Raw genomic sequence first — 17,156 nt, forward strand, 5'->3', positions numbered from 1 at the left:
TTTTACTCAGTGCTTTCACCAGCAGCACTGCACTTGCCTTCTGCCACATTCCAACCCAGCCATGGGTACAGCTGCTCTTCAGGCATGGATAATTCTCACATGAATCCCTGCATCTCCAAAAGCAATTCTGCAGGAGGCAACAGCAGATTTCAAAGAACCTTTCCAAAGTTCATCTGAATCCAGCTGGGAGGGAGAATTGTAATTTGCCAGGGTTTAGGAGCACTTTGCTTTACTCCTGCCTTACAAGTGCGTGGAGCAGGCTCTGTGCTTTGGCAGGTGAGCTGTGCTGAACTGCAGCTGGGCTCCAGCTCACACTCCTGCATTTGGCAGAACCAAGTAGGAATCAGCACTGAATATTTTTCAGTGGCATTTAGATCTAAATGAGCCCATAAAGCCTGAGGAAGATCATTGTGTGCTGTCTCTGCTCGAGACAGTGCAAAAAGAAGCAAACAGCAACATGTTTGGAGCAGCACAGACCTGAGGTCTGATTTAAATCCATATAAAACCTCTTTTTCTAACAAAAAAACCTGAGTGGGAGCTCAGGTTTTGTGCAGCCTCTCTAAAATGCATTGCTCTGCTGCCCAAAGAAATTGGAAGTTTGTCCCAAGCTCCCCCAGAGCTGTGAGGCAGCAGGATCAGCTCTCCAGGCTCTGCTTGCATTGAGTCCATCTGTCACAACCTCTGGATTTGGGAAGTGCCAGAGCAGCCAACTTGTAAAGCACCACCAGCAACAACTTTTGCAACTAAAAACATAAGGCTGCGTTACATCAACACCACAGGGAGTCAGAATTCATGCTCATATTTAACCTAGTGGAATCATCATTTCCAATTACTATGGAGCAGCTACAGAATTTTAGTTGTAAAACTCCCATTTCCACTTTATTCTCAAAGGGTTTTTTGGGTTTAGAAAAGCAAAAACTAAAGGAGACAGGACTGTTGCCTTACCCCCAGCCCCCAGAGCAAAGCCCTGGGTTCAGCAGAGCCAGGACAGTGCCTTTGTACCAGCCCTGGGGGTGCCAAAGGTGAGAAACAGTTCAACCTGACTGGATAAAACATGGAAATAATCAATGGAAGGGTGACTTTTTTTTCAAATCTTCTGACAGCAAGATAAAAACCATGCCTAACATGATCCTGTCATAGAATCATCCAGGTTGGAAAGCACCTCCAAGATCATGGAGTATGACCCTTGACCAATCTCCACCTTGTCAGCCAGTCAATTAATTCCTTTTAAATACAGGAAAAGCCACCATGGAGTTCTGTCATTATCTTTGTATCTCTAGGAACGTGAAATCACAGAATCCCAGAATGGTTTGGGTTGGAAGGAACCTTAAAGCCCATCCAGTGGCACCCCTCCCATGGACAGGGACACCTTCCACTGTCCCAGGCTGCTACAAGCCCTGTCCAACCTGGTCTTGGACAATTACAGAGATCCAGGGGCAGCCCCAGCTTCCCTGGACATGCCCACCAATGTTTTGGTTCTACAACTGGGACCAGGTTGAATCGGGATGTAAGTCTCTCTTTGTCCCTCCTTGTCCATCCTGCTCCAATGCTTTGTCGCTGTGTTTAGGCAGCACTTTCTCTTTGCTGCTCCCTCTGCTTCCACACAAATTCTTCTGCTCCTCCTACCCCTTACCTTCTTACTTCAAGAAGCATCAAGTCCAGCTCCTGGCTCTGCACAGGACAGTCCAAAAACCCCACCTGTGCCAGAGAGCATTGTCCAAACTCCATTAATATTGAAGGCCCTTCAGGGCTCAGTATCATCAGAATCCTCAAGAAGATCTCCAAGATTTTTAATGCATCCTCATGATCCAACCCAGCTCACCTCCCATTCAAATGAAGTAAAACAACACAGCAATTTCATATCACGAAGTTTCAGTTAAAGTAACTCCTTTAATGAGTTTGGCTCTGCTGAAAACAAGAATGTGACTTTGCATGATTTAGCATCATCTATGAAACCCCCAGTTTAAGTCACCAATTTGATGCTCTCATACTCCAAAGGACATCTCAATTTACTTTCTCTCCTCATATATTTATTCAATTATTGCCACGCTATCACCTGGCACCATCATTGAAAAACAAGCTCAGTTACACTTAATGCTCTTTCACTTTTCCCCTGTGCAGATGAAAACTCCAGCTCCTACTTCTCTATAATTATTTCCTATAATACCATGACTGAAAACAATTCGATACCCAGCTTCTGAGCTTCTTGACATTCAGGCCTGTGTGGTGGCTGAGCAGTTTGTCAGGGCTATGTTATTTACAGAATCCCAGGGTCACTGAGGCTGGAAAATCCCTGCCAGCCCATGGAGTCCCAGCTGTGCCCCATGCCCACCTTGTCCCCAGCCCAGAGCACTGAGTGCCACCTCCAACCCTTCCTGGCACACCTGCAGGGATGGGCACTGCAAAGCTCCCTGGGCAGCCCCTGCCAAGGCCTGAGCACCCTTTCCATGCAGAAATTCCTGCTGCTGTCCAAGCTGAGCCTCCCCTGGCCCAGCCTGAGGCCCTTTCCCCTTCTCCTGTCCCTGTTCCCTGGCAGCACAGCCCGACCCCCCCTGGCTGTCCCCTCCTGGCAGGGAGTTGTGCAGAGCCACAAGGTCCCCCCTGAGCCTCCTTTGCTCCAGGCTGAGCCCCTTCCCAGCTCCCTCAGCCCCTCCTGGGGCTCCAGCCCCTTCCCAGCTCTGTTCCCTTCCCTGGACATGCTCAATGTGTGTCTTGAAGTGAGGAGCCCAGAAATCCCTGCAGCTCCAGAGCAGGTCACCAACAAATTTCAGAACAAATTCCAAGGATTCAGGGGTATCCAAGACCAGAACTGGCAGCAGGTCACTGCCTGTGGGTCACAGCTCTGTATTAATTCAGTGTTGTATAATCCTGGGGCTGTGCATTCGAAGTAACCCAGCTCCAAAGTGGTATCAGTTTAACCTCAGCAAAGCCCACAGAGATGTGTTAATTGTGCCCCACCTCCTCCCACTGCAGCTCATCAATTCAATACCCTGAAACTCAGAAGTAGTGTTTAACCTGATTAAAATTCCTCAAAAAAAAACCCCAAAAACCCAAAGAAAGAAATAAAACAAACAAACAAAAAAACCAAACAAAAAACAAAGTGCCAAGAAAATGGAAACGAATTCATTGTATGGAATCAAACCCAGAGATAAAGGGACCTCCATTACGAAGTCATAAGTATGATTTAAGCTGGCCAGACACTACTAAAGTATTTTAAATATATATATTTATCAAATTCTTTAGCCATCCCTGCAGAACAGGGATCTCCAAGCCCATATAGTGTGACCCCTGGCATGGGCAGGGACAGCTCCTCCTATCCCAGGCTGCTCCAAGCCCCATCCAGCCTGGCCTTGGACACTTCCAGGGATCCAGGGGCAGCCAGAGCTTCTCTGGGCAAGTCAGGCTGAGAGATCCAAAAATGCCCTGTGGGCTGTGATCCCATCATCACCATCACCCCCCTAAAACACAGCAAGGTCACTGGAGAGCAGTTTCAGTCTTTTCAGCAAATACCAGCAACATCTGTGTGAAAAAGATGGCAAAGGAAGGATTTTTGACACTTACTTTTGGAGGGGACCCGCAGGTTGGATCTCACCACCTGCAGGGAGTCTGCCTGCACTCGGAGCTCATAACTTTGGACACTTTCATAGTCCAGAGGCTTTTTCACAGAGATCACTCCTGTTCTGTTGTTAATGGCAAACACATCTGGAAGCCAGCAAAAAGACAGGAATTTTATGAGATGCATAAACAGGGATTTTCAATGCCCAAGGGTTTTATTTTGGGGGTGACACAATTCTCTGACACTGCCAAGCAAGTCGTTCCCTCCCTGCCTCCCTACCTCCCTCCCTCTTGGAAAACACCACATAGCTCATCTTTGAAGATATTTTTAAGCAGCAGAGTGGCTTGAGCTGCCCTGCTACTGGGATAACCAACCCAGCATCACAAAATCATGGAATATCCTGAGCTGGAAGGGACACAAAGGATCAGGGAGTACAACTCCCTGCACAGGACTTGAGTACAAATGGAAAGATGGGACAAGACAAAGAGCCCAATCTCACAAAAAGGAGTATGGGATCGGGAATTCTTTAAATCCCTCCCAGTAATTCTGTGTTATTTTGTCAAGATATCCAGGTGGATCTCAGAGAGTATCCTAGCAGGATGTTTTGTTTGGATATTAGGCTCTAATCCAATATTTGTTGCAGCATGGCCAAGTCCATAATCCCTTAAATCAGATTTTTAAGCGAGTCAATTCCATCAAAGCTATTTATGTTTTTATTTTGATGTGCCATGGACTCACACTATGTGGCATCTATGGGAATTTTCACATCAGTGAGAATAATTTTCTTGTAATTTCACTAATTAATCTGATCTTCAGCTTATCTCCAAAGGCTTAGTAATGGTAGTTACAGAAACATAGAATGGTTTGGGTTGGGAGGGAACTTAAAGCCCATCCAGTGGCACCCCTGCCATGGGCAGGGACACCTTCCACTGTCCCAGGCTGCTCCAAGCCCCAAAGTCCAGCCTGGCCTTGGGCACTGCCAGGGATGCAGGGGCAGCCACAGCTGCTCTGGGCACCCTGGGCCAGGGCCTGCCCACCCTGCCAGGGAACAATTCCTTCCCAATATCCCATCTAAAGTTCTCTGTTCCAGCCTGAAGCCATTCCCTTTTACCCATTCTTTACAAAAAGTCCCTCTCCAGGTTTCTTGTCAGTCCCTGCCAGCCCTGGAATTCCCTCCTGCCTGTCCAGATGAGGTGGGATTTCACCTCGATGACCTGAGAGTTCTTCTCCAGCCTCAATGGTTCTGTGATTTATCTCAGCAGCTTTACTTCTCCACAACTTCTCGCAGATCTCTGGTTCCCCATTAGCACAAGACTGAAATACTAGTATTAATATAAATATTATTACACTTACCCTCTTCATTCCCTGACACAATGGAGTACACCACTGTCTGGTTCAAGGCGGCCGCGGTGACAACGGTGACCACAGTTCCCTTTGGGGCACTTTCACTCACTGGGGGAGGCCTGCAGAGTGGGACACAAGGATTTGTGTTACATTCCTGAGCAGCGGATTACTGACACTTATCCCTCAGGTTAGTATGTCCTTCATCTATTAGCCTGACAAAGGATCTGTTACGAGAGAAAATCATATTAAAAAGGAAAATGTTTAACCTTTGAGAATGCAAAAGTCACTGAGAAGTCCAATAGATAAGAGGTGGCAGCGTAAAGATGTAATGATTTTTGGATCTGAGAAGTGGGAAAGCAGGGAATAATGAGGAGAAACAAGAACACCACAGCCTGATAAATTGGAAGTAAAAGAAAAAATAGATATTTTCTGTATATATACTTTTTATATATATATTAATAGATCTTGAATATATTCACGTTTACTAAGATAACTCAGTAATCTGTCAGAAAACCACGCAGGAAAATTCATTCATGGGTAAAATTTCATGCCTTAGATAGGAATCACATTGGAGCCACCTCTACGGGAATTTCCACTCTTCAGAAAGATCCAAAAATTTTCCTGTTTTTGGTACCAAAACCCAAGATGCTTTTCAGGAAATGAACTGCAACCCAATGCTACCCAACCTCTGTAAGGGTGGGCAGGCCCTGGCACAGGGTGCCCAGAGTAGCTGTGGCTGCCCCTGGATCCCTGGCAGTGCCCAAGGCCAGGCTGGACATTGGGATTTGGAGCAGCTTGGGACAGTGGAAGGTGTCCCTGCCCATGGCAGGGTGGCACTGGATGGGATTTGAGGCCCTTTGAACCCAAACCATTCCATAATTCTGAGCTGATGTCTTTAAATCAGCAATCCAAACAATTTCAACAAGGACAAGTGAGAGTCTTGAGCTCATCTCAAATCGTCCTCCTCAGATATTCCTCTTGGCAAGCAGTGGTTGAATTAATGCTTCAAACTCTTCAAAATAAATTTAGAAGGAAGTTTTGACATTCATCTATGAATGTGGATGGGGTTTTTTAATGTATTATGCAGATGTTTTCAATTTTTAAAAATTACACTCATTCGATAGATAACAAACACCAGATGAGGATCTGCTCAGAGAGGCTCCTGAGTCTGAAGATCAGTTGTGCACTGATCTTCAAAATTCTGGACAGAATCTACAGCTGCTTCTTTCCAGGGAATATCATGGAGGTATTCAAAAGGCCAAATGGCACCTGGGGACAAGGTCTAGTGGTGGCTCTGGCAGTTTTGGGGGAACAGTTTGATTGGATGATCTTGGGGGCCTTTTCAGGCCTAAATAATTCTGTGATCCATGACTATTTTATCACTTTCCCCTTTCATCTTCCAGGTGGTTTTCAAATGTTCCACCCCAGACCCCATTTTCTCATTCTAAGGGCATGGAATGGGCATGGTCCCGAGACTGCCAGAACTCCAGGAGCGCTGGGACAACACTCTCAGAGACAGGGTGGGATTGTTGGGGTGTCTGGGCAGGGCAAGAATCTGGGATCAATAATCCTTGTCTGTCCCTTACAATTCAGGATATTCCATGATTATATCAAAGTTCAAACCCCAGGACACAATCCCAACTATTGAACCCAAACTTTTCCCACCAAGAAGTGGCCAATCTTCCCATGAAGTCTGCCTTACAAACATTTCCTTTGGAAACAATATTGCTTTGAACTTCCTAGAAAAACTTAGAGATAATGAATATATGAAATTAAGTTTTGGATCATGCAATATAACAGTGATCTCCTCTTTTTTTCACTGATGGAAAAATCCCCTTTTACTCAAACCCACAGGCATGGAGCAGATCCCTCTGCTCCCACCGTTCTGTGTCAGTGATTGGAATAAATTTCCTTGTTGCTCCTTAATTTATTAAGCTCTTAAACCATTGCTATGAAAAGCTTTTTAATGTTCATTTCACCAATGCAAATGCTAATCTTAGGGATTAAAAACATGCCAAAAGGCAGGGAAAGATGGGGAAAGACAGGAGGAAAAACCTTCCAAAGCTGGAAGCATTAAAAGCTCGAGTTCTTTTGATGAGGTCAGAAAGTGCCCTTTTTATACTGCATTGTAGATAATTTTGTTTTCTTTGTCTTCTAAAGGTGTGGGAGTGTCACAAAAGCCCTACATTTCATTCCCAGCACAATTCCAGGATATTTCTGCAGTGGGGATGACCTTATAGCTCCCTCTGCCAGTGCTGAATCCAAGGGATTGGTAAATCAATAGTAATTAGTGAGAGGCTTTCTGTTTGCTCTGGAGGGAGGGGGAAGAACAGCAGCCCCCACTCCCCACTACGATAATTGCACTGATTTCATTCCCTTCCTTTAATTCCAGGGATTTGGAACAACAGGAGCAATGCATCAGCTGCAGTAAAACACCCAGCTCATCCCTTCAGAGCATTCCTTTGGACTGTAGAGAAACAAAGCAGCAGAAGATGAGCATCCAACTTTCTGTATCCTGCTCTTTATCCTGTGCTTCCAGCTCTAATAGCCTTTCCAAGGGAATAAATTCCTTATTTTCCAATGTTTGAATGGCTCAGACGGAAAATGGTGCTTTTTTGCCCTGACATGCCAGAATTTTGCATCACTGGATGATAAAAGTTGGATTTTTTTGTGGGAAGAAGAAAGCAGGAGAATCCAGCCCAAGCCACCCAGAAAAGGATTAGAAAACCCCCATGGGAGTGTAAGGGAAGAGAATTTCTGTGAGCTCAACACCACTGGGGGGCAGGGAGGGTGAAGGGATTGGTTTGTCACTGTCACCCAGGCTGCAGTGATGTGTCACTGTCACCTAGGTGGGGTTGGTGTGTCACTGTCAATTGGCCCAGTGCTGACTGTCTCTGCCTCCCGGTCCAGTGCTGACTCCATGGAACCAGAATTGTTCAGGATGGAAAAGACCTCCAAGATCATCAAGTCCAGCTATCAACCAGCACCACCCTGCTCACCACTAATCACGTACCCAAGTGCCACATCCACACAGTTTATCAACACCTCCAGGGATGGGCACAGCAAAGCTCCCTGGGCAGCCCCTGCCAAGGCCTGAGCACCCTTTCCATGCAGAAATTCCTGCTGCTGTCCAAGCTCAGCCTCCCCTGGCCCAGCCTGAGGCCCTTTCCCCTTCTCCTGTCCCTGTTAGCACAGCCCGACCCCCCCTGGCTGTCCCCTCCTGGCAGGGAGTTGTGCAGAGCCACAAGGTCCCCCCTGAGCCTCCTTTGCTCCAGGCTGAGCCCCTTTCCAGCTCCCTCAGCCCCTCCTGGGGCTCCAGCCCCTTCCCAGCTCCCTTCCCTTCCTTGGCACTGCTTTGAAATATTTGAAACATTTTCAATGAAATGGTTCCTTTCTGAACGCCCCACCTTCTCAAACCTGTGATTTCTGATTCCTTCCCAAAACTCCTGTGCCCAGGATCCACATCCATCCCATTCCGGGATGTGAGAAGGTCCCTTGCAATAAATGATACTCCACCTGCATCCCACAAATCTCAGGGATAAACCACAATTAACACCCACTTTAATCCCCATCCCACCTCATTTTTATCCAGAGTTTTAATCTCCCTTTCCTCACACAACCACCCTTTGACCATGACAACTTTAATCTATTTCATCCATTTCCATGATATTTTTTTCCTTGACCATCACAGCAATGTGGCATTTAGGCCCTTTGATTTATTTTAACTTTTCCACAGGAATAATAAATGGCATCTTGGGAGCACCCAGGATGGGAAGGAGACCAAGAGAGACCTCGTTGATTTCTTTGAGTATGAAACCACAAAATGCCTTTGTCCCTCAGAAAATAAACAAAGCAACCACAAAGCAGAGCCGGATTAAAATAAAGATATTATTTGCGCACAAAACCACAGAAAATAAATACAATTTTTTAAAAAATGACTGAATGTGCTATAGCTTAATTATCTGTGTCTTGATCAGAGTGGGAAAGGGAGAATGAGCACGTCTCAAATAGATTGCAGGGCACAACTACTGGAAGAGTCCAAGTGAAATTTTAACTTTTCCTCACTACTCTTCTACTTCTTCTTTTTCTCTACACTAAACACATCACTCCCAGCCCTTTTTCAATTTGCCTGATAGCCAATATGCTTTAAATTCACCATGAAACTTGTCTATCTCCAAAAGCATGAATGTGAGATTTAATAAAAAATTAAATTTCAAGCCAGCAAACCCAATAATAATTTGGAAAATTGGTTTAGAGCTGAAGCTTAATAGTGGGATGTGAATGGATTCCATATGAGCAACTCCAGTTGCCTCTACTTTGTGGACTTTATATTTTATATGTATTTATATAGAATATTATAATACAAAATATTTTTATATATTTATATTTTCATTTATGGAGGTTCATAAAAACCCCTCCGAAATTAAGTTATGGTGCTGTTTAATTAAATTGCTTACCTCAACCTGATTAACACTGAGGGTGTTTTTATTCTTAGGGTGGTGAGAGAGCCAGAGCAGCTGTGGTTTCCCCTGGATCCCTGGAAGTGCCCAAGGCCAGGTTGGACACTGGGGCTTGGAGCAGTCTGGGACAGTGGAAGGTGTCCCTGCCCATGGCAGGGGTGGCACTGGATGGGCTTTAAGATCCCTTCCAATCCAAACCAGTCTGGAATTACATGATCTCCATGACAGCTCTTTTAACCCTTTCACCAGCACATAAAAACTACCTTGCTTCCTGTGCTTGCTCAGTAAAAGATAGACCTGGACATATTTTAGAGCATAAACCAGCATTTTATCAAGTTTTATACATATTTTAGAGCAATAATCCATCAATTTACTTTTGCTTTCCTATCAACTACCTGAACGGCTTGTCCCAGGCAATCACAATATTTTTTTTCTGGAAAATAATTTTTTTATCTTAATTAGATTCATTTATCAAGCAGTTTTATCTTCAGAGTGTCACATATTCCTTCCTGGACTTGATATCCTGCCTTTCTATCTCAATTCCCAGATTGGATGGAGGCACTCTGACCTCCCCATGGTATTTATCTCCAGAACAAATGACAAGGGAGTCTGAACACTGCTCCAGTGATCCTGTCTTAACCTACTGTATTTTAACCCAAATGTCAGGTTTTGCTCTCCTGACCTCTCTGTGCTCATGTTAACCCTCCAATCTTCCCAAATTAAACCTGAGGCCACGAAGGCAGGAATATTCCTGGCAGAATTCTGCAGATGAAAAAAAAAAAGGGGGGGGAAAATGCACACCAAGCCCAAAGTGGGGCACAGTCACACATTTGGACTGGTCAGACTGATGGGATAAATTCCAAGGATAACATGGCTGGAAGGAAAACACATTGCTGGATGCCAATGGGGTTAATACTAAAATTATGGATCATTTCAGTTCCATATCCACACCCCCAAAGTGATTTATTCCTACATTAAATTAATGTGGTATTGGGAGATGTAGCCCTCAGCCTTTCAAAGCACAGCTTCCCTGCTGGGATCTGGCTCCCTGAGCTTTCCTCTTCCCCAGGAAACATCCCACCAGAACATTACATTGAAAAATAATTCCTACAATTCTAGTTTCCTTTTCATTTGGTATAAAGAAGCATAGAGTTTTAATACAATGCAATCAGTACTACTAAGAGAAAGAAAAGTAGGGGGAAAAGGATCTTTTTCCTGTGATCACCTGGTAACTCCTCACTCCCTAATTTTTCCATGGCAAATCCTGCTTCAGTTCCTGCTGTAGAAATAATTTAATGTAACTTTATAACCACATTTGCTAATTTTTTATTACAAACCAAATAAAGTACCAGCAGAAAATAACTCTAAACCAGAAATTCCAAAGGGACAATCACACACGTTTTCCCGAATCCAAGCTGCCACTGATGTGAGATGCAAATTCCAAATGTATGTTGGAAGCTCCAGCTTAAGTGTGAGGAAAACATTGACTGCTTTTACCCCCACATCTCAAAATGCTGCAACTAGAAGGTTGCCTGTGGTCTTCCCTGAATAAAATGTAAATTCCATCCTAGGAAAGGTGGGAAAAGCAGTGGTAGGATCTGGATATGCTGGGAAAAGGAGAATCCAAATGGATGCTCTAAATCGAACAGCATTAAACAAAATATTTTGAGGGACAAAAAAAAACCATCCTGTGGACTCTAACAAGAAAGGGAAAATTATTCCTGAGGGGAAAAATTATCCCTAACAGGGGAAAATCCCAGGGAGCTCTGCTAGGAGGGGAAAGGGGAAACTTCCATAAGTTTAAAGAAATGCAGCTCAGGAGCAGCTTGATGGAAAAGCATCTAAGGTGGAATTGATATCCTGGCAGTGTCCTAGGCCAGGTTGGATGGGGCTTGGAGCAGCCTGGGACGGTGGAAGGTGTCCCTGCCCACGGCAGGGGTGACACTGGATGGGATTTAAGGTCCCTTCCAGCCAAAACCATTCTGGAATTCTCTGATTCATCAAGGCCTCAGCCATTCACAGATACTGAGAACCATGGAACATCCCAAACTGGAAAGGACCACTCTTTCCAATTCCTGAGCTCCAACCCAGAGCACTGTGGATGCTTTTCCTATCTTTCTGAAGGAAGCACCAAATTACAGAAATTCCAACCATGGCATGCCACCCCCTCTACCCTCACTGTCACTGTGCAGGGTTCCCCATTCCCTATATCCCAATGAGGAAAACTGAGTGAACAGCAGGAAACCAGAGGACTGGGAAAAATCTCTTGGAATAATGACTCCTCATACAGCTCCATGATTTTGTTTTGTGAAATCCTTTTGCTTAGATGGTGTTTGAATCCAATATTGAAGGATTTAATTGTGATGGCTCTTCCACCAAGGGAGAGTGAATTCCATGTATCCCGAAATCTCCCTTTTTAGGCAGAACACATTTCCACAGCAGTGCTGGTGCTGAGAGAGAAATAAAATTAAATAAAATGCCACACTACACTTACATCGAGTTACAGCCTGGAATTCACAGCTTCCCATATTTCCCCATAAAACTTCAGATTGCTGGGCAACTGGACATATCTTTTCTGACAGGCTGGGGAGCTGTAACGCAACACTAACAGAAGCTGTAAGTTTGCAAAATTCCCCATTTTTCCTGTTCTGGAATGACTGAACACCTGGTTAATGTGCCCACAGGCACTAATTAGGAAGCAATGACGCTGCTCCTGGTTCCCATTCCATTCCCTGCTCCAGCTATGAGCAATGACCTTCCCCTTGCAGAGGATGTGGAATTTATTAATTAACACAACACCAAAAAGACCCCAAATCCCTTTCAACTTTTACTGTTTTAAATTGAGGACATGCTCATAAAGAGGACAGGCTTGCTAAAAATACCTCTTTATATCCATCTAAGGTTCCAGTTACATCTGGTCTCCACTGTTTCATAGCGCTACTAATTAATATCTGTTAATTAAGAAATTAAAGCGCTGCCATAAGTTGTTGTGAAGTAATGGAAACTTCTGGATGAAATCCTTGATCCAGAGGTGACGTGGGTGAAGTCAGGACAAGAGAAAGAGGATCTTGGGAAAGGGGCTCTGTATGGCAGATTTGATTTTCTCAAAAAATTGATTTATTTGGTTTATTGGGTTTCAACTTTCTTTTTTTTTTGTTGCCCACAGGAGCTGTGGCTGGAAGTATCCAAGGGATGTTGGACAGGGCTTGGAGCAGCCTGGGATAGTGGAAGGTGGCCCTGCCCATGGCAGGGGTGGAATGAGATAGTCTCTCCTAATCCAAACCACTCTGGAGTGCCATGGTTTTTTTATCCAGAGACCATTTTGCTGGCACAAAGCAGGATGAGATCAAAGCCAGCATTACAAACATTTAATAAACCATGTGAATTGTGTCACCCTGTTTGGAGCAGGGTTGTAAAAAATCTCCATGTCCCCCACCAACCCACTCTCCAGGCTGTCACAGGGGCTGGAGACACTGGACGTGTCCATGTTTCCACCAGTTCTGTAGAATACTCCTGGAATCTGACTGATAGCCAACACCCTGAGGGAGATGTGGTGACAAAAGCAGCATCAGCCATGTCCTTCCCTGGCACCAAAGGTCAGCTGGGCACTGAGGCGGTCCAGCCATCTCCAACTGAATGTCCACATGCCCCAGCACTTTGATTCTTTGGGATTTTTGCCTCTTTTCTCTGCACTGTGTTTTCGTGGAACAATGGCTGGCTTGGAAACCACTTTGTTTGTCAGGCACTGCTGCCATCAGCTCCCTCAGTCATCCTTAACATCCATGGCAAGGACACACAAGGATCCACACTGCTAATGCAGCTCAGCTCCTGGGCTCCTCAGGAAAGATCCAGCTGGAGCACTGGCACCATACAGGGCTGACCACAGAGTCACTGGGGTTGGAAAAGCCCTCAAAGGCCATCGTGTCCAGCTGGGAACCCAGCAGCACCCTGTTCCCCACCAACCACGTCCCCAAGGGCCACATCCACACCTGTGTGAGCTCTTCCAAGGATGGTGAGTCCACCCTTGCCCTGGGCAGCCCTGCCAAGGCCTGAGCACCCTTTCCATGCAGAAATTCCTGCTGCTGTCCAAGCTGAGCCTCCCCTGGCCCAGCTTGAGGCCCTTTCCCCTTCTCCTGTCCCTGTTCCCTGGCAGCACAGCCTGGCTCCAACCTTTTTCCAGGCAGCTGAAGAGAGTGAGAAGATTGCCCTGCTGCTGCTCTGATTCTCAGAGGGAGTGAAACGTCTCAGAGGGAGGGGGTGAGGAACATCCCAAATCCCACCTGGCCTCCTCTTGTCCCCTCCAGAGAAGCCAAGGATGAAGAACATCTCCTCTGATGGACTTTAAGGGGGGACCTCTCACAAGCCATTAGGAAGGAACTATATTTTATCCCCCACTTATCCTAAATCAGCTATTCCATTCTATATTTTCTGTATCTCAGAGCCCTCAGCTGCCCTTTGCTGTTCAATGTGGACAGCTCAGCAGTGTTTAGAAGTCTCCAGAATAACCTACAATCCAAACAAAGAAGGTGGGGGGGAGAGAGACCAATTAATTTGCCCTAAATGATGCAATAATGCAGAGGGAGAGCCAGTGAATAAATACCACTCTGCCTTCATCCATTTGACAGGTGTCTCCTCTGGAACTCACTCTGAACACGGATAATGATCAATCAAAGTCTCCCTGGGTGTGAAGAGGGCTCCAAGAAGTGCTGGTGTTCCTTTGGCAGAGCTGCCAGGCTCTGCAGGTCAGCTCAAGGCAGAGTAGCACTTTCATCTCCCTTTCTGCTCATGCCATCTGCTCTCTATTTTGTATTTATTTTTGATTTTGTAGCATAGGCTGCAGCTTTATGCTGTAAAACTGTTCAACTCTGACCTTTCCCTAAATACACAGGAAGGAAGTTTGTAAACCAGCTCAAGAACAGTGCTAGAATCACCCAGATTACGCTAATTAGACAAGCAAAGATCAATACTAATCCACTCTAAAGCCACTAATTCTCAATCTATCTGAAATTCAAGCACCCACATCCAGCAGTTTTTTCTTTTGCAAGGGGCACCATTGCTTTGTGCTGTATTCCACCCTAAAGATATCCCATGGCACTGGAAAATGAGGTCCTGTGACACCTGCCAGTTCCAGCTTGCATCACTGTCAACAAACCAAACAAAGCACAGCCTGCAGAGTGTGGCAGTCCCTGAAAACCTTAGGAATCAACACTAGCCCTGCTCCCGAATATTTGAGAGTCTCGGAGCTGAATCAGAAAACTTCGGGGGTTGTTTTAATTTCATTTTCAACGTTGAGGAAAATAAACAAATGCCTTTGCTGTCCCCAAAAGAGCTTCTTAGCACTGTGCAAAGAACTTCCCAGGAATGGAGCTGTGCTTTGGAAAGGGAAACCAGGCTGTTGAGATAATCCTGAAGAGTTCACAGGGACACAAAGACAACCTGGTTTATTCAGGTGTTGTCATCAAAAGGTATTATGGGCTACAAGTCACTTTGCACTGCAAGAGTTCTTCACTGTAGTGAAAAAATATTCTCAGCTCCTGGGATAGAACTGAGGCTTAAGGCAGGTTTAGGAATCCCACAACCCCAGAGTGGTTTGGGTTGGAAGGGACCTTAAAGCCCATCCAGTGCCACCCCTGCCATGGCAGAGACACCTTCCACTGTCCCAGGCTGCTCCCAGCCCTGTCCAGCCTGGCCTTGGGCACTGCCAGGGATCCAGGGGCAACCACAGCTGCTCTGGGCACCCTGTGCCAGGGCCTGCCCAATATATCCCATCTATCCCTGCCCTCTGGCACTCTGAACCCATTCCCTGTGTCCTGTCCCTCCAGTTCCTGATGCAGGGTCCCTCTCCACCTTCTCTGTAGCCACTTCAGGCCCTGGAAGGAGCTGTGAGGTCTCCACACACCCTTCCCTTCTCCAGGCTGAGCATTCCTAGCTCTCCCAGCCTGGCTCCAGAGGGACGCTGCTCCAGTCCCCTCAGGAATCTCTAAGGCCTCTCTGGACTTGCTCCACAGCAAGTTTGCTCAAACAGACACCTGCCTGCCCTGATTTGAAATTCCAGTCCTAATTGGACATGTTTTTGTTTGCTACATTGTCCAAAGTAATGCAGCAAACACTGCACACCTCTGGAGGTACCTAAGGAATTGCAGGGAGCAGCAGGAACAATTTCTCTCTCAAGAAAAATCCTTCAGCAAAGGATTATTATCAAATGGAAAGTTTGTTATTTTGCACTGGTCCTTCAGATTTCACATTTGTTCCAAGATAAACACAAAATTAGGAGAAGAGAGGCATGTTTTTGTTGTTTTTCATTTCTTTAAGTGGGAAATATACTAATACTCCAATCATGAGGACAAATACAGCGCAGATAATGAATTTTTGTCTAAACTCCTTTAAATAGCTGAACAAGACCATCCTTTAGGGCTTACTGAAGACAATTTATGTTCAGTTTCTGCTTTCTGATTGCCTGCAGTCCTTGGATTTGGAAATATCTGCACAAACCCCACTACATTCTGCTGCTGATTATATCACTACAGTGGCATAGAGAGAACACATTGCAACTTCTTGATATCTTGAAGCTGCTTGCCCTCATCACTTCCTGTTATTGTATTGATGTCAAATTCATGAACACATTCTCTGATACAAAATTTAACAAATTAATCAGCCCACTTTTTGGTTTGCTTTTGATCAATTTTAAGACTCTGAGGTCGATGGTATTGAATTGTCAGAGAGTAAATTTATGAAATCATGTCTCTGTGGTGATAATAACCATCACCTGCACTTCTAACATTGAAGAGGTCAAGTCTGAGTTCTCCCACACGTCACAAAAATGGTGTAGAGGACAAAAAATGCCTCACAAAAATGGTGTAGAGGGTCAAAACACACCACAGGAAACTTAACCCAGAGCCCTGGTGATACCAGTCCCAGTTCCACCACATGAAATTTGTTTATCCAACTGACATTTTCAACAACTTCTAAGGGGAAAATTTCAAGCAAACCTTCCCTCACCATCACCATCAGCCCAGATCTTTCCAGGTGGTGACAACCTGCTCAGACAGTAAAATTCCACCACAACAGAGTATTTTTGTAGCTTGTTTCAGACTAGCCTTCAAACAGGACATAATTTTGACTTTAAAAATACCAGTTTTAGGGTGAAAGAATGAACTCGTTACCTGTATTCATCCTGTGTGAAGCGTGGGATGACTGAGGGCTGCAGCACTGCAATTTCCACTGTGGTGGTGTTGAACTTCACTGGGTCCCCATCATCGTAGGCAATGACCACCAGCTACAAACAACACAGAAAATCAGGCTCTGACTACACAAAAGAACATTTTTCACCCTGACTTCCAGCAGTTCTGGTACTTGCACGGTCTAAAAAATCAGAGGTCATTTTCTTGTGCTGCAAGTCACATGGGGCGTAAGAACAAAACACAGAGGGAAAAGGTGACAGCCATCCCCAGGCTGAACCTCTGCTGGAAAATTTACAGAAATACAGTGAACTGGAGGAATTTTATTTTTGGAAAGGGTTGTTAAACATTGGAATGGGCTGCTCAGGGAGGTGTGGAGTCCCCATCCCTGGAGGTGTCCAAGAAACCGTTGGATGTGGCACTCAGCACTCTGGGGATTGGTCACAGGTTGGACTCGAAGATCCTGGAGGGGTGTTCCAACCACAATGATTCTGGGATTCTGTAACTCCAATAAAACAGACAGGAAAAGCCCTGGGTGAGAATTATCAATTGCTGACGTTAATATCTAGAACCAAGAGCTCACATTAGAACAAAAAAAATAGCATAACTTCCCACCCC

General features: G+C 45.3%; 1 protein-coding gene across 1 annotated transcript in view; it reads right to left on the bottom strand.

Moving 5' to 3' along the window:
• The window catches only part of PCDH15 (protocadherin related 15), a 651,760-nt gene that overhangs the window by 56,879 nt on the left and 577,725 nt on the right, over positions 1 to 17,156 (bottom strand). Inside the window, exons 32-34 of the mRNA XM_064429942.1 lie at positions 16,524 to 16,636; positions 4,910 to 5,019; positions 3,562 to 3,702 (exon numbers count right to left, since the gene is read on the bottom strand). Of these exons, the coding sequence (XP_064286012.1) occupies positions 3,562 to 3,702; positions 4,910 to 5,019; positions 16,524 to 16,636 (364 nt within the window). The remainder of the gene's footprint in view (positions 1 to 3,561; positions 3,703 to 4,909; positions 5,020 to 16,523; positions 16,637 to 17,156) is intronic.

Source organism: Passer domesticus, chromosome 8 (assembly GCF_036417665.1).
Source record: "Passer domesticus isolate bPasDom1 chromosome 8, bPasDom1.hap1, whole genome shotgun sequence".
Classification (NCBI taxonomy): domain Eukaryota; kingdom Metazoa; phylum Chordata; class Aves; order Passeriformes; family Passeridae; genus Passer; species Passer domesticus.